Source organism: Ostrea edulis, chromosome 3, assembly GCF_947568905.1.
Source record: "Ostrea edulis chromosome 3, xbOstEdul1.1, whole genome shotgun sequence".
Lineage (NCBI taxonomy): Eukaryota > Metazoa > Mollusca > Bivalvia > Ostreida > Ostreidae > Ostrea > Ostrea edulis.
The window spans coordinates 39,970,050-39,985,468 of record NC_079166.1 but is presented as its reverse complement, the minus strand read 5'-3'; the positions used below and the strand labels follow the sequence as shown (position 1 = coordinate 39,985,468).

The window sequence follows — 15,419 nt, the reverse complement described above, 5'->3', positions numbered from 1 at the left end:
TAGACCCTCAAAGAGAACCAAAGAACGGAAAACAATAGATCAAATGAACTTCAAAAAAATATAAACAAGACCTCAATCTAAATCGCAACAGAGTTGAAATGAAAACAAATGACCGTATGTCATTTTGTGAAAGTTTATGTAGTAGATTACAAAACAAAAACGCCGTTATTCATCATCTCATTAACAATTCACACGATAACAATATTGAAATTAGTGTAGAAACTTCAGAAATGATTAGTTATGAATCAGACAAATTTATCAATATACAAGCATGTCTTCAACAAGCTGCTACTTCAGATACTAGTCAAATGATGGTTTCAAGTGAAATCTGCGATGAGATTGAAATAAGAACGAGGGGTCAATCTGACAACATGTTGTGGTTTGACGCACGAAAAAGTAGATTAACTGCATCAATGTTCCATGATGTGCTAAAACGAAAAGAAAGCACAAATCCTGATAAATTAGTTGAAAGGGTTATTGGTGAGAATAGGGATAAGGTAAGCACCGCAGCCATTAAATGGGGATTAAAACATGAAAATATTGCAAAGAAGCGATATTAAGCCCATATGCGCCTACATCACAAACAGAAAATATCTGTTAGAGGTAGTGGCTTGCATGTGTTTCAGCCATTTATGGTTATTGGTGCGAGCCCCGATGGTAAAGTGCAGAAACAAACCAATGCATATTTGGTTGAAATCAAATGTCCATTTAAATGGAGAAATAATACTATACTTGAAGCTTGTAAGGCAAAAGATTTTTGCTGCTATCTTGATCCAAACAATAAAATCCAACTGAAACAAAACCACAGGTATTACACCCAAATTCAGGGACAAATGGGTGTATGCCAGTACAAATTGTGTCACCTTGTACTGTATACATTGCAGGATTTAATTGCGGTAGAAATCCCATTCAATAAGGATTTTTGGGATTCACTTTTTAAAAAGTTGAAATCATTCTACATGAAATTTGTTATGCCATGTTTAAAATCAAATTAAATTGCAATGTTGAAAATAAAGAGAACAAGAAAAGGTGTGTATCATTTATGATAATATTTAATTGACTGTTGACAGTGATATTATAATCTTGAAGATCATGGTGAAACCAATATGAGAATCTGATTGAAATACAGATCTCTCAAATATCGCACAATATGGCAAATGTAATGTACTATTTACGGAATAATAATTGGAATGCAAGGAAGCAATGCATAGTGTATGAAACATATTAGTACACTAAGCACTTACAGATATCAAACGAATCCAACCAAATAATAAATAACTACTTGACAAAACTGCTCAATTCAAACAGAATCTCAAATATGCAAATATTTTCTATGCTATGAATTTCTTATTTCATACAGACATTTTTCTTTCACATATAAAACAAGTGTTGAAATAGTTTAATACATGAAGGCATGTTCTAATATGGGTCTTAATAAGAGCACAATATTAAATCTAAACATTCCTATGCAAATGATTGTAACCCTAGTGGTGCACGAATAATAAATATCAGTGCTCCCACTGGACCAGAATTCCCTTTCGCCACTTTTTTCGGGGAGCGGCGCGGCACAAATAATCGCATGCTTTACAATTATTTCCATCATATTATATATTATTTTTTTCATTACACTTATTTTAGTATTTTGAATCAGTTACAGTCGGTTCTCTGGTTAAGAATTGACATTAATGTGGAGATGATAACACGAAAATGAATAAGACTTTAAATGTTAAAAAAATTGACCAAAGCATGATAAACAGCTGTCCGATGTACTTTATTACATAATCACCGACTTTCTTGCAGCCATAAATTACCTGAGGCTGTGACCAGCTCTGTGTGCACTGCGAGATTTCCGGTCGCACGCGTTGACTGAATAAACATATTTTGACTGCATAAACAAACATTATAATGCGTCACTGACAAAGGATTTAAAATACAATTTATTGCAAAAAGGGATTTTCGCCACTTTCAATTTTTTTTTCGCCATTTTTGAAAAAAAAATCGCCATTGGCGAAAATGGCGAAGCCCAGCTCGAGCACGATGCCACACAAATTTGTAATTACATTATATTGATTCACTGATTAACAAGTGGCGGCAAAACATTGGTGAGTGCTGCACATACAAAAAATATTTCATTTGCAATAGGAGCAAGATATAGTGGAATGACGCCTTGTAATAAGTTTTTTATTTGCTCCATTTTTCTTTCCACGTGGATTCTCGCTGAAGCGATGCGTCTGGTATTTTCAACTTCTTCTTTTGTGAACTGGTTTTTTGTTATAAATGGTGGACAGTACAGTTTTGCGCCTTTTTTCTCAAGATCAGCTTTTATGTGAATGAATCCTTTATCCGCCATAACTGCATCTCCAGGTTGTATATGTTCTAGCAAACCACAATGTCTAGTAATATGCACATCAGATGTCGAACCGCCCCACAATTGTGAAACTAAACAAACTGCTCCTGTCATTGAGACCCCAATCAATGATTTGAAGGTATTGCGAGATTTGTAGTTTGAATAAGTCAGGCTCTTGTTTTCCAATGATGACGGTGTCTGGATAATTACCTCTGTGCAATCTAATACAATACGTGTGTCAGAAATTTTTTTGAAACAAGTAGGGATTCTCTGTTGTAAATGTTTAAGTTCTGGTAAAAACACAGTAGAAGAGAGACACTGTTTCATGAAGATTATCCACCTAGAAAATATCCTGTTTGATCCACTGATCTTTAGGTTTTCAGATTTTAAATAAGTCTTGATTTCTTCTTTTTTGTAATTCAAAACATCTTCTAGTGTTGTGTCAGACGATAAATTCATGTTTAAATTATTTCCCGCACTGCAAATATTTACATTTGATCGGAAGTGATGTATACCTGACAACTCTGTTGAGAACGATAACTCTGGTTTATGAAAAGACGGAATAGCGGTCAGATCATCCCCAGCAGAACCGTAATGTAAGATAGACGGGTACATCGTCACAGCGGACCAATACCTACATTCTTTCATGAATTGCAGATTAGCTAGCACAATTATGACTCGACTACAGATAGCTGACCGTGATGGGTATTTTCATTGTGTTTGTAATAATGTGTATACATACATGTATATTTACATTATTAATTACTTAATAAATGTCAATACAATAACCAACCATGTATGATATATTTAAGCATTAATATATTAATATTTGAAATATATATAAACTGCATAACCCTAGATCCACCCCTGTGAATCACCAGATATTAACTCACCTGTATATTCCCCAGGGGCAGTGCTTTTGGTGGTTAGTTGTATGCTTGTTTTTTTTTTTGGGGGGGGGGTAGTAGTTTTATGTCAGATTTGATTTGGTTGATGTGTGGATCTGAGTGTGACTTTTACCGCCACTTTTGGTTAATTTTTCTTTGGTCCCTCGGAGGCGAACACACAGTTTGACATTGAGCTGACCATAGTATTGAGACTGACATCAATTGTATTCCTACATCTGGTAAGTCACACTGTTGTACTAATTTCCAATACACTATACATTCTATTAATATGTATAACTCCATAAATCAGCAGAAATAGTAAATTCGTGAAGCACTTTCTGATGAAAATGAATGAGTAACAACGAGAGAATACCATAACTAGATTAATGTAAATAATGATTACAACATCCATGTTAAGTTTTTACTTAGAATAGTAGCTCATTCATAAATCAGCTTACGTGGACTTTATAAAACGATCATAGAGTTGAATATTTATTCAAATTGAGCAATATAAATATTTTTGAGACAATAGTATTTCAAATATTTTGTTAATTAACACACCATCATTATATAAAGTGTGATTGCAATGCCTAGACTCTGTAATACTTTTAATTAATTCATCATTTTAGTGTTTTATATATATTTTTAAGGCTTATCGCACATGTACTTGTATCAAAATATGTCACCCCAACATGCGTTATATTTCAAATTGCATAAATCAGTGATCAATCTCATAACCCCTATGAGAAATACAAAATTAAAAGTTGAGTAAACACGGACCCTTGGATATACCAGAGCTGGGATCAAGTGCTTAGGAGGAGTAAGCATATACTGTCGACTGTTCGCACCAGCCGTGTATCTTATATCTTTATCAGGTAAACGGAGTAATCCGTAGTCAAAGTAGGTGTGTAAATAACGACCTACAATAGCTATAAAATACTTCAGACAGCACTTGACCCAATGCCAGAAAGTATTGGCAAACTAGATCGTTGTAACGACCATGGAATTTGCAAATTGCTGGCTTTAACAAGACTATTGAAACCACTGTAGCATCCATTTATTTGTCAGTACCCTGTCTCGATTTAAAACCTAACCTTACATAGAACACGCTCTTGCGTATCAAATCAGTTTAGACACATCCTTGAAACACCATTTGCAGGTGATAATGGAATATTGCTACATAAATATGGGAAGTTGACGATGGAGAAGTGAAGTCATCCCGTTTGTCATAAAGTTGTATCGTTCGTTTGCCCTAAACATTTATGTTCAATAAAATATCTAAGTATGAAGCAGAAGTGAACGAATCTGTTGTGTCTTTTATTTCGAGTTCACTGGCATATATCAAATCGATACATGATTGAAAATGATTATTGTTAATAGATAAGACGTCGTCGATATATCTAAATGCCAAGTTGAAGGCCACAGCAAGATATTGTTTCTTCTCATTTAGAAGCTTTTGAACAATTTCTGCCCCATAAAAATATTAAAACAGGTCATCTAACAAAGTAACACAATTATCGCCTATGGGGATTCCAACATATTGTGAAAATACCTGATCGCTAACGACTACAAAACCATTGTCAATGAAGAACTTCAGCATCTCTTTAATATTAACTTCAGTGTACATGTGCGTAAACTTAGTGCGGTGTTGAACAAAGTAGTTGTTTGCATGACTGATCACTAGATATGAACATTTCCTTTTTCCATTTTTGTTGAAGAAGCAACACTGTATGATGTAAAAAGAAAAGTCTAAAACATCTTTAATTCATCGTTAGGAATAGTCGTGAAAAGCTTTGTAATTATATACGTTTTGATGTTTTTAATTCGAGAAAAGTTTTGTGATTTAAATTTACCAAACCTTCTTTAGGATGCAAGGTGAAGATAACGAACAGTGATCAATCTCATAACTCCTATAAGCAATACAAAATACATAGTTGGGCAAACACAGACCCCTGGACACACCAGAGATGTTTCGAATCCACATTTGATTTCCACCATTTTTGGCATATGTTGTGGCACAATATGTTTGAAGGTTATCATTCACAACTATTAATATTTTCATGAGGAGGAAAGTCAGGAGCTTGGTAGAACGTTTACTCGATCCAGCAATGTATCTTTGTAAGGGTTTTTGTGCAGTTTAGGAATCCAGTATAGGTACGATAACTCGTATTCATTTCTCCCATTGACTGGAATATTAGAAGTTTTTAAATCTGAAGCATGATTTTTGAAAAAAAATTCATAATTTGAAAGGACAGTTGGAGTATAAGTACGATTACAAAAAATGTGGAATCAATACAAAGTTCGTTTGAAATACAGTTGTAATAATGAGCCTTACAAACAAAGACAATGTTGGTACAGGCTTTGGTAGCTGGAAACAAAACATATTCCTCATGTAACCTAATTTTTATCACTTATGGTTTAGCTATTTGTTGTCAAAACGTACTTTTAACTTCCGCTCTACAATGTCACCTTGCCTGCCCTTCATTGTAGACTTTACCTGTAAATGATCTGAGGTGTGACATTCGCGCGGGAGTGTTTATATAAATATTAGGGTTGTCTATCAATATTTTGTGCATGACTTTTATCAGATACTACTCGTAGAATTTTGCATTCTTTATAAGATTTATGAGATTCATCATTGTATGTCATCTTCACCATTTCATATTTACAAATTGAAAATTGTTGGGACTGTCACTGTGCTAAATGTTTGAGAGTACTTAAGTCATGCAAACCTTTATGTTCATAAAAATGCAAATTACCAACATTACAAACTCCTCTGATAATCAAACTACATGTATGATTGCGAAAAAGTCCTCCATATCCGGATACAGGAATATAGATAAAATGATATTTTAAGAAGTCCTCATTCTGTTTTGTGAATCTCCTTGTGATGACAAGAAGGACCAGGTTCACTTCAAGGTAAATATTCGTAAGCACTTGCTGCATCTACAAATTAATGGAACATGTTCAGTATACTTACTGCAGATACACTGAGCAGGAAAATAATCATATGAATCATTAAAATTGGACTGACTTTTGCTCAACAAACGTACTTACTTAAAACGGTTGTATAAGCTAAGATTACATCGTTTTTTAACATATATTTTATGATGCGTGGACAGTATTTTCAACGTTGATGTTACAAATTTCATTTATCTTTGTACATGAAAAATTGGAACAATAACCAGTCTCATGATAATGAATTTGAAAATACTTAAATTAAACTAATAATTATGTCTTTCTTTTATTCATTATTTGTTCATTTTCCTTTGAATACATTTGTATCTTACCTTTTATATCGAAATTAGAAGGATGTTTTCCAGAGCGGGATTTGTCATTGATATATCTCTTGAGGAACGTGTAAATGACAGTGTATTGTTCCTATAAAATACGATAAAACAGAGATTATTCATGAATTAATGGGTAAAGTGGAACTGACTACAGATTTCAGTGACTTCGCAAAGTAATGTTGGGAAAAGAATGCGTGTTCTAATATGTTGTGCATGTACATTACAATGTCGATCCCTTAAATACATACATTATGAGTGCCCAAAAGTACATTGTACTCATTTTGAAATCAATCACTAACAATTATTTTCAATTGAGGCACATTATGTGAACAATTGAATAACGAACAGTGACCAACCTCCCAAACCCCATACACAATACAACACGGACTTCTGGACGCATCAAAATGACCAGGTGTCCATAGAGTAAGCATTTCCTCTGCATCGATAATGCACGGCGTAAGCCCTATATCTTGATCAGGTACACGGGAAAACCCGCAATCAAAAATTGCATGCAAAAACGACCAAACAATTGGTATCACTTACGTCAGAAAGCATCGGATCCAATGACAACTTGTATTTACTAATACGGTCATTGCAACGACCATGAAATCTGTTATCAGATTAGAGAGGCACGATTCGATTTGGGATAACATATTTGATGTATAAAATTGTCCCATTACAGATGTACATGTAGTTTGGCGACCTTAAATAAAAATACTCTCCCTCTACATCAATCACAAATGCATATAGCATTTCGTGTGTAAAATGCAGACATTACTAGATCTAATATACCATGTCTGCCTTGGGCGTTGTATGGTTTTATCACGTGACCATTGGTACTTTACTACACAGTGGACGGTTAAATCCATGCATTATCTCATATATAATCATAATATGACGAAGATATATATTTGAAATTAGAAAGAGAAGAAAAATAAAACAAAAGTTGCCAGAAGACAACCGCCCAGAGTGAAGTGTGATCAAGTGTAACATATTCCTTTTGTTAAAAGGTTAGATTTTCTTAAGTAGTTCAAATTCCAAGGCCAGATGTCTTTGTACCTAATGTTTGGCAACATTGCAAATATAAATCTTATTTTCCTTGGTTCAAAACATACAGCCAAGGTACAGGTTTTGAAAAGCCGGTCAGTATAAGATCAAGTATCTAGGTCAAAAGTCTTGGAACCAAATCAAAAGACCTGATTATCAAAAATATGTCTGAGAAATATCAAAGCCATATCCTGAAGTGAAGGACACATTTACTGATCACTTTCAGTTATTGATAAATATACCTCCGTGGTTAGGGCTTCCATTCTTTCGCTCATGATAGTGAATGTGGACCCGTAAACGTCAATCCTATTGACACCAGACTCAATTAACTTAACAAGGTAATCCACCAGAACAAACACCCCACTGTAGTCTATACCGACGCTGAAATATATCCATTTGTATTCTCATTATTCCGTACATGTATACAAATTTTCATATGAAACAGGGTATCAAAGTTTGATTTATTGCTAACGATTTGTCATTGGTTTTGAAATATGTCGCTTACTAACCATCCACCGTGTACAACATACGGCCCGTTGCTTTGCATGTTAGTGTTGTTCGCTGCTACGAGATTTATGCTATGAAGGAGTTGATCTGATATGTTCACCATTCCCAGACCGTATGCATGGATATGATTTACATTCTTTAGCTGCTTTTCCTGGAGAATTGAAATTGGTTTGTAATTTTTTCATTGGAATGACATATCGTACAATCTTTTCGGTTCTTATCTGAGATAACAAATTACCTTAGATAACTTGATTTTACGTAATGTCACTTTCTCCAGTACGTTGAACGTTGCAACGAGTTCCACATCAATCCCACCAACAGTGCGGACTGCTCCATCGGATGCAGGAAAATACCATTCCTCCTGGGGATTTGTAGATATTAACCATTATAGAATATCCAAATTATATGCAATTTTCATAACATCAATAAGTTTTGTTTCATGTCATAATAGCATTTGATTATATCTAATCTATGTGTTCTTGGAGAAAGAACAAATGTACGTTTATAACAACTTGTTTGAATGTAGGTTTGAGCGAAAGATACATATTTTGCCTTTTTTATCATTTTGATTTGGTCATACATAAAATGGGTGTGTCTCTGTTTACAAAATAATTTCACAAAGTATTCCTATCGTTCGAGTTCCGAATCTTACATTCTTTTTACCTATGAACGTACTCCAATGTTTTTAATGGAGGAAATTAATAGTTACATATTCCGACGCAAGGAAATAATGTGAAGAAAATTAATAGAATATTTATCAAATTGCAATCTTTTGTCATATCAAGATAACGTAAGTGATATTTTAGTTCCTTTAGAACCACGTAATTACAAGAACAGCTCCACACGCAATTCACATTACCTTATGTTTTTCATCATCAATTGTAAGTGCTACTATCAAGGGACAGTTCTGTTCCCAAACCATGCGCCAAAAATGTCCAACTGTTTTCGGAAGAGGGTACTGTGTCATTATATAGCTTTGATTCTTTAAAACAATAAAAATATCATATTAGAAAAAATCAATTGAAAAATTGATCAAAATCGAATCATTTCTCCAAAGAAGAAGCAATAAAATACAGGACAATGACCGAAAATGGCTGATAAACTAAAGTAGGAAGCACATCGAAAAATCTAACTTCATTATATATTTTTGTGGAAAAAAAAACTTATTAGTGTAAAATATAAAATCTATACGGTACCAATTTTGATGCACCAGATGCACATTTCGACAAATAATGTCTCTTCAGTGATGCTCAACCGAAATGTTTGAAATCCGAAATAACTATGAAGCTTTAGAGCTAAATATAGCCAAAAGCAGCATGCCAAAAAAGTGGAGCCAAATTCGTCCAAGGATAAGAGCTATGCATGAAGGATTGAAGACATTTCTAAATCTGTTACAAAGACTAAAACAAACTTTTAACCTGGTGGTTAAGGCGTCTGCTTCACAAACAGGATGCTCGATTGTAATTATTGATACCAATGCGAAAACAATATAAAAAATTTGTTATAACATTTGTTTGTATGTATATTGTCTTATGTCCCATTTGAGATTTTTGCACGCATAACGATGAAGTTTAAGTGAAGTACAGCCCTGCTACAAATTTTGACCTGAGCAGAACTCTTACACCACTCTGATTCCACGCACAAGTACTCTGAAGTTGAAATAAAAAATATGCTAGAGTTCCTCATTGACAAAATCGTCGTGGTCTTTGGTGATCAGGTCTTCCAACAGTCTGTTGGAATTCCCACGGACACGAATTGTGCTCCTTTGTTAGCTGACCTGTTTTTATATTCATATGAAGCAGAATTTATTCAAAAACTTCTACGTGAGAAGAAAAAATCTCTCGCTGTGACCTTCAATTCGACTTTTAGATATAACGATGACGTTTTGTCTATTATCAATGATAGCTTTCATTCATATGTCGATTTGATATATCCATGTGAGCTGGAAATAAAGGACACCACAGAGTCGTCCACTTCTGCTTCATACTTAGATATTTTATTGAAAGTAGACATTAACGGCAAACTAACAACTCAACTGTATGACAAACGGGATGATTTCAGCTTCTCCATCGTCAACTTCCCACATTTATGTAGCAATATTCCATTATCACCTGCATATGGTGTTTATATATCTCAACTGATTCGATACGCAAGAGCTTGTTCTGGGTATAGTCATTTTTTAAATCGAGGTAAGCTACTGACAAACAAGTTGATGGTACAGGGATTTCAACAGTCTCGATTGAAGTCAGCATTTCGCAAATTCTATGGTCGTTATAACGATCTAGTTCGTCAATACAACCTCGCATTGGGTCAAATGCTGTCTGACGTGTTTCATACCGATTGTTAAGCCGTTCTTGGCACACTGATTTTGACTGCGGATAACTCCGTTTACCTGATCAGGATATGGGGCTCACGGCGGGTGTGACCGGTCAACAGGGGATGCTTACTCCTCCTAGGCACCTGATCCCACCTCTGGTGTGTCCAGGGGTCCGTGTTTGCCCAACTATCTATTTTGTATTGCTTGTAGGAGTTATGAGATTGATCACTGTTCGTTATCTTCACCTTGCACAGTGGTAGCAGTACACCTTGATGTTTACCTTGGTAACGCCTATCGTGACACAGAAACGGTATTTCAAGAGAGAACAGCCATTTGTTATCATTAACGCCTTCGATTGGACACAGCACCAGAATTGATAATCATATTCGGGCATCCCTGTCAGTCATGTGTGATGATTCCTTGAATACATGTATCAGTATCTAGCTATAATCAATGGGATTGCTCATTGATAACTCTGATAAAATAAATATCTATCAATGAGGATAACGAGCAATGATCGATCTCATGACTCAAATACAGAATACAAAATTAAGTGAAGGGCAAAAACGAAACACTGGACATACTGAAAGTAGGATCAGGTTCCTAATTTAATTGATTAATTGTTTATTATTTTATACATCCCGATTTAGAATTTTCACTCATGGAGACCATTACCTGTGATGGACTGCCATATTTAGGCCTATCCGCAGACTTTGTGGTCTTTGAACAGGGAATACATTTTATCGGGTCACACAAAAAATTGTGATGGTTTATTTCAATTTAGAATCTAGAAATATATGTGGAACATGGAAAATGCTATTATACCAGTATTAAGAAAAAACAATCCACAGACAGGAGTATTCAATTTTCCTTTAGTTTGTTTCATTGCCATCGATTTAAATGATACAACGAAACATTCTTATCAAGTTGGTATGACATAAAAGGAGAATTGAATCATTTTTACACTTTGTTTCCTTATCTGTTAATCTATTTTGAATACTCCACATATCTGAATTTAACCTATGGGTGTGGGTAAATGAATTTTCATTCAACAATTACTGCAAAAGTATAATGAAATACTAAAAAAGCACTAGAAATCATTTACATTTGTTTAATTCATAAATGAGTATGATTATAAACCGTGTGGTCCAGTGATTACTTATAAGGTTTTTAATGTAAAAACGCAATATCAATGTAAACCTTCTTAATGAATATATGTTTGGAACTATAGCAAAGTGAAAAGTGAAGATAACGAACTGTGATCAATCTCATAACTCCTATAAGCAATACAAAATAGAGAGTTTGGCAAACACGGACCTCTGAAAATACCAGAGGTGGGATCAAGTGCCTAGGAGGAGTAAGCATCCCCTGTCGATCGGTCACACCCGCCGTGAGCCCTATATCTCGATCAGGTAAACGGAATTATTCGTAGTCAAAATCAGTGTGCCAAGAATGGCCTAACAATCAATATGAAATACGTCAAACAACATTTCACCCAACAATACTAGGTTGTATTAACAAACTACATCGTTATAACGACCATATAATTTGCAAAATGCTGACTTTAAACGAGACTGTTGGAACCCCTGCACCATCAACTTGTTTGTCAATAACCTTCTTCGATTCAAAAACTGGTCATAAGCAGAACAAGCCCTTGCGTATCGAATCAGTTGAGAGATATAAACACCATATGCAGGTGGTAATGGAATATTGTTACATAAAAATGGGAAGTTGACGATGGAGAATCTGGAAGCATCCCGTTTGTCATAAAGTTGAGTTGTTAGTTTGCCGTTAATATCTACTTTCAATAAAATATCTATGTATGAAACAGAAGTGGACGACTCTGTGGTGTCTTTTCTTTCGAGTTCACAGGGATATATCGAATCGACATATGAATCAAAATTATTGTTAATAGATAACATAAACGTCGTCGATTTCTCTAAATGTCGAACTGAAGGCCACATGAATAATTGTTTTCTTCTTAGGTAGTTTTTTAAAATAAATTCTGCTTCCTAGGAATATAAAACCAGGTCAACTAACAAAGGAGCACAATTCATGCCCATGGGAATTTCAACAGACTGTTGGAAGACCTGATTACCAATTACCACGAAGATGTTGTCAATGAGGAACTCCAGCATATTTTTTTTAAATTTCAACTTCAGAGTACTAGTGTGTGGAATCAGAGTGGAATTCAACGATGTAATTTTTTGGATGAATGATCACTAGATGGAAATATTTGCGTTTTCCTTTTTGGTTGAAGAAGTAACTGTGTATGATAGCAAAGGTAAAGTGTTAAAAGGTCATACATTTTGATGTTGATTTAAGATTTCAAGTTTACTAAACGTTTTTTTAGATTTTTTAGAATCCACTTTTGAGTAACATCGCTTCTGACATATGTAGTTGCCGGGTACGTTTGAAGTTTCTCCTTCGCAGCTGTTAATATTTTTCTGAGGAGCAAATATAGGGGCTTTGTAGAACATTTACTGGATCCAGCAATGTATCTTTGTAAGGGTATTATGAAGTTTAGGTATCCAGTATAGGTACGGTAACTCATTTTCATCCGATCTATTGATTGGGTATTAAATGTGTATAAACTGAAGCATGGTTTTGAAGAATTTCATCATTTGAAAGGGCAGTTGGAGTATAAGTACAATTACCAAAAGTGAAATTAATGCCATGTTCGTTTAAAATACAGTTGTAATAGTGAGCCTTACAAACAAAGACAATGTTGTAATAAGCTTTGTCAGCTGGAACCAAAACATATTCCTCATGTAACCTATTTAATTCTTTTATCACTACTGGTTTACTATATAATCCTCGACTAATTCATAATAGAGATGAAGTTCAGTCGCCAATTGAAAGAGCGAGATTCTTTGTATTTAGGACCTTTTAGAATTAGTTATTTGAGTTTCTAATTCTCACCTATATCAACATCACTAGTAATGACTTGTCCAGCTTGACTATAGTTGAAAGAATATGAATAACAAGAATACGTAAGTGGATTAAGTATAAGATGGTCTACATCTAGGCACTGCAAAGTTTCGTTATAATTAAAAAGTTTGGATGCAATAGTGGAAGTATATTTGTAGGAAAAACAGAGTGTAGACTTGAACTTGAAATAAGTTGGAGCACATGACTGACCTCTTATATGACGATATAAACGTTCCAATACAATGGCGTGGCTAATTTATTTAGTTTAACTACCCATTTAACGTCTACAATAATTAAAAAAAATTGTTTTCTATACACCTTACCCTTTTCTCTGAACTAAACCAAAGGGAAAATTGAACCATGTCTGGTTAAAACTTAATCTTGTCTTCGTTTCTGGTTTTTCTGAACAGAATCGATATCATAACTTTTATTTCTCACGAAATTGATTTTATAAGAGTAGCTACAGAAGGGTTTCCTATCATATACCTGGACAAACAACAATGCAATGCCCCTTCTATTTCATGAAACCCGTTCCAGGTCTTCCAGATCCAATCCTGGTATATCGGTGAACGATATCTGATGTATTGACGTCCTTATTGATTTTGTGTGTGGAATCATCAATGAAGAACAAATACAATCAACCAAAAAAACAAAAACAAAAACCAAACACACAAAACACAAACAAAAAAGGAGTTCAATACAAGAACAAGTTTTTTACCTTGTGTGAATCCTCCGATTATAGAAGCTTGGGAAAGGAAAACGAAATGGATGTAAATTTATAATGGTATGTGGTTCACTTTTGAAATATAGATCTATTGCAAAACCTAACAGTGACGAACAGGACACATCACGTTAGCATTTTAACTTAAATGAATTTTCCAAAAATTGTCATTAAAGCAATATGGGCAACATAATTAAGACAATAACTTGCTTTTTTCCTGTATACTCTGATATGCATTTTTCCCCAATGAAATACACAATAAGCTGAGGCCTAATAAATTAATGTAAACTGTAAATTACGACCCGTCCTAAAGATTGTTGATTGACTTTTCAGTGCAAGTGTCTTCAATGACAATTTTTTGTTAGTCAATTGTTGTCCATTTTGTAAAAGGAATACGCATCATTTTAATATGTTAGTTTGTTTAACCCTTCGGGAGACAGAGAAACGATGCTTGAAAATATTCTACAAATACTTCATGTGGAAGAGTGTTTTTTGGTTTTTTTTTTGAATTTCAATGATACGAAATATTTTTTTCTTTAATTAGTTGTGTGCAACGTATAATCTTTAAAAAACTATATTATACAAAATGGAAGCAGTTATGCTAACTTTTGCAAATGCATTACATAAAAACAGACAGATTTTTGTCATAGACTGTCGTGACATGTAGCTTGTAATTGTGAATTTCGCATCTCTACATCATGTCGATATTTCTTTCATGTTCCTTTGAAATACGTCTATAATTTGATTATGATATACTCCATTAATCTCTTTAAAAACCCACCAGTGACGAACAAATCACATGCAATCTTACATTTTGATACTTATAACACAACAATAATTAGTTGCAAGGTTTATTCTTCGTTAGAAAAAAAAATTGTATGTTTTTTTTTTATCTCAATATCAAACTCACTCTAATTTTAAATAATCATAGAATGATATAAAACTTCTCTTTAGTAAAGCCAGGTGTTATGTATTTTGAACAAATTCAGAGCATAATATAGGGTTATTGAACTTATATTGGTGAATATTGGCACTCGTTGGCTGTCAAAATGCACTCGCAAGCTCGTGCATTTTGACAGCCAACGAGTGCCAATATTCACCTATATAAGTTCAATAACCCTTTTATTATATAGCTAAAGTATTTAGTTGTTAAATCATATCCTTTTTCACGCAAACTACTCCAAAATAGACGAGAATTCATCAGTATTGGCAGTGTGCAATAACAGCATGCATTTCTTAACTGTTCAATATTTAACCCGTCATTAATGCATGAAGCAAACTGATTTTGTAAATGGGGACATCATAATTTATGTACAGTAAAACATTTTGCTTAAGTAAATATCAGATACCGGCTCTGTCAGATTCGGAGGAC

At 34.2% G+C, this 15,419-nt stretch overlaps 2 protein-coding genes across 6 annotated transcripts in view; one reads left to right on the top strand and one right to left on the bottom strand.

The window, feature by feature from the left end:
- The window catches only part of LOC125673175 (uncharacterized), a 333,899-nt gene that overhangs the window by 12,476 nt on the left and 306,004 nt on the right, over positions 1 to 15,419 (top strand). The gene's annotated exons all lie outside the window — the stretch shown is intronic.
- Positions 4,538 to 15,419, bottom strand: part of LOC130053429 (hemicentin-2-like) — a 113,950-nt gene continuing 103,068 nt past the window's right edge. For 2 of the 5 annotated variants that reach the window (XM_056160694.1, XM_056160695.1), the window contains 6 exons: positions 8,938 to 9,060; positions 8,317 to 8,439; positions 8,081 to 8,229; positions 7,814 to 7,952; positions 6,525 to 6,615; positions 4,538 to 6,180 (listed from right to left, as the gene is read on the bottom strand). In XM_056160694.1, the coding sequence (XP_056016669.1) occupies positions 6,149 to 6,180; positions 6,525 to 6,615; positions 7,814 to 7,952; positions 8,081 to 8,229; positions 8,317 to 8,439; positions 8,938 to 9,060 (657 nt within the window). In that variant the 3' untranslated portion in view covers positions 4,538 to 6,148. Of the gene's footprint in view, positions 6,181 to 6,524; positions 6,616 to 7,813; positions 7,953 to 8,076; positions 8,230 to 8,316; positions 8,440 to 8,937; positions 9,061 to 13,812; positions 13,919 to 14,044; positions 14,072 to 15,419 lie in introns of those variants that run through there. The other 3 variants (XR_008802013.1, XR_008802014.1, XR_008802015.1) reach the window with 3 other exon arrangements.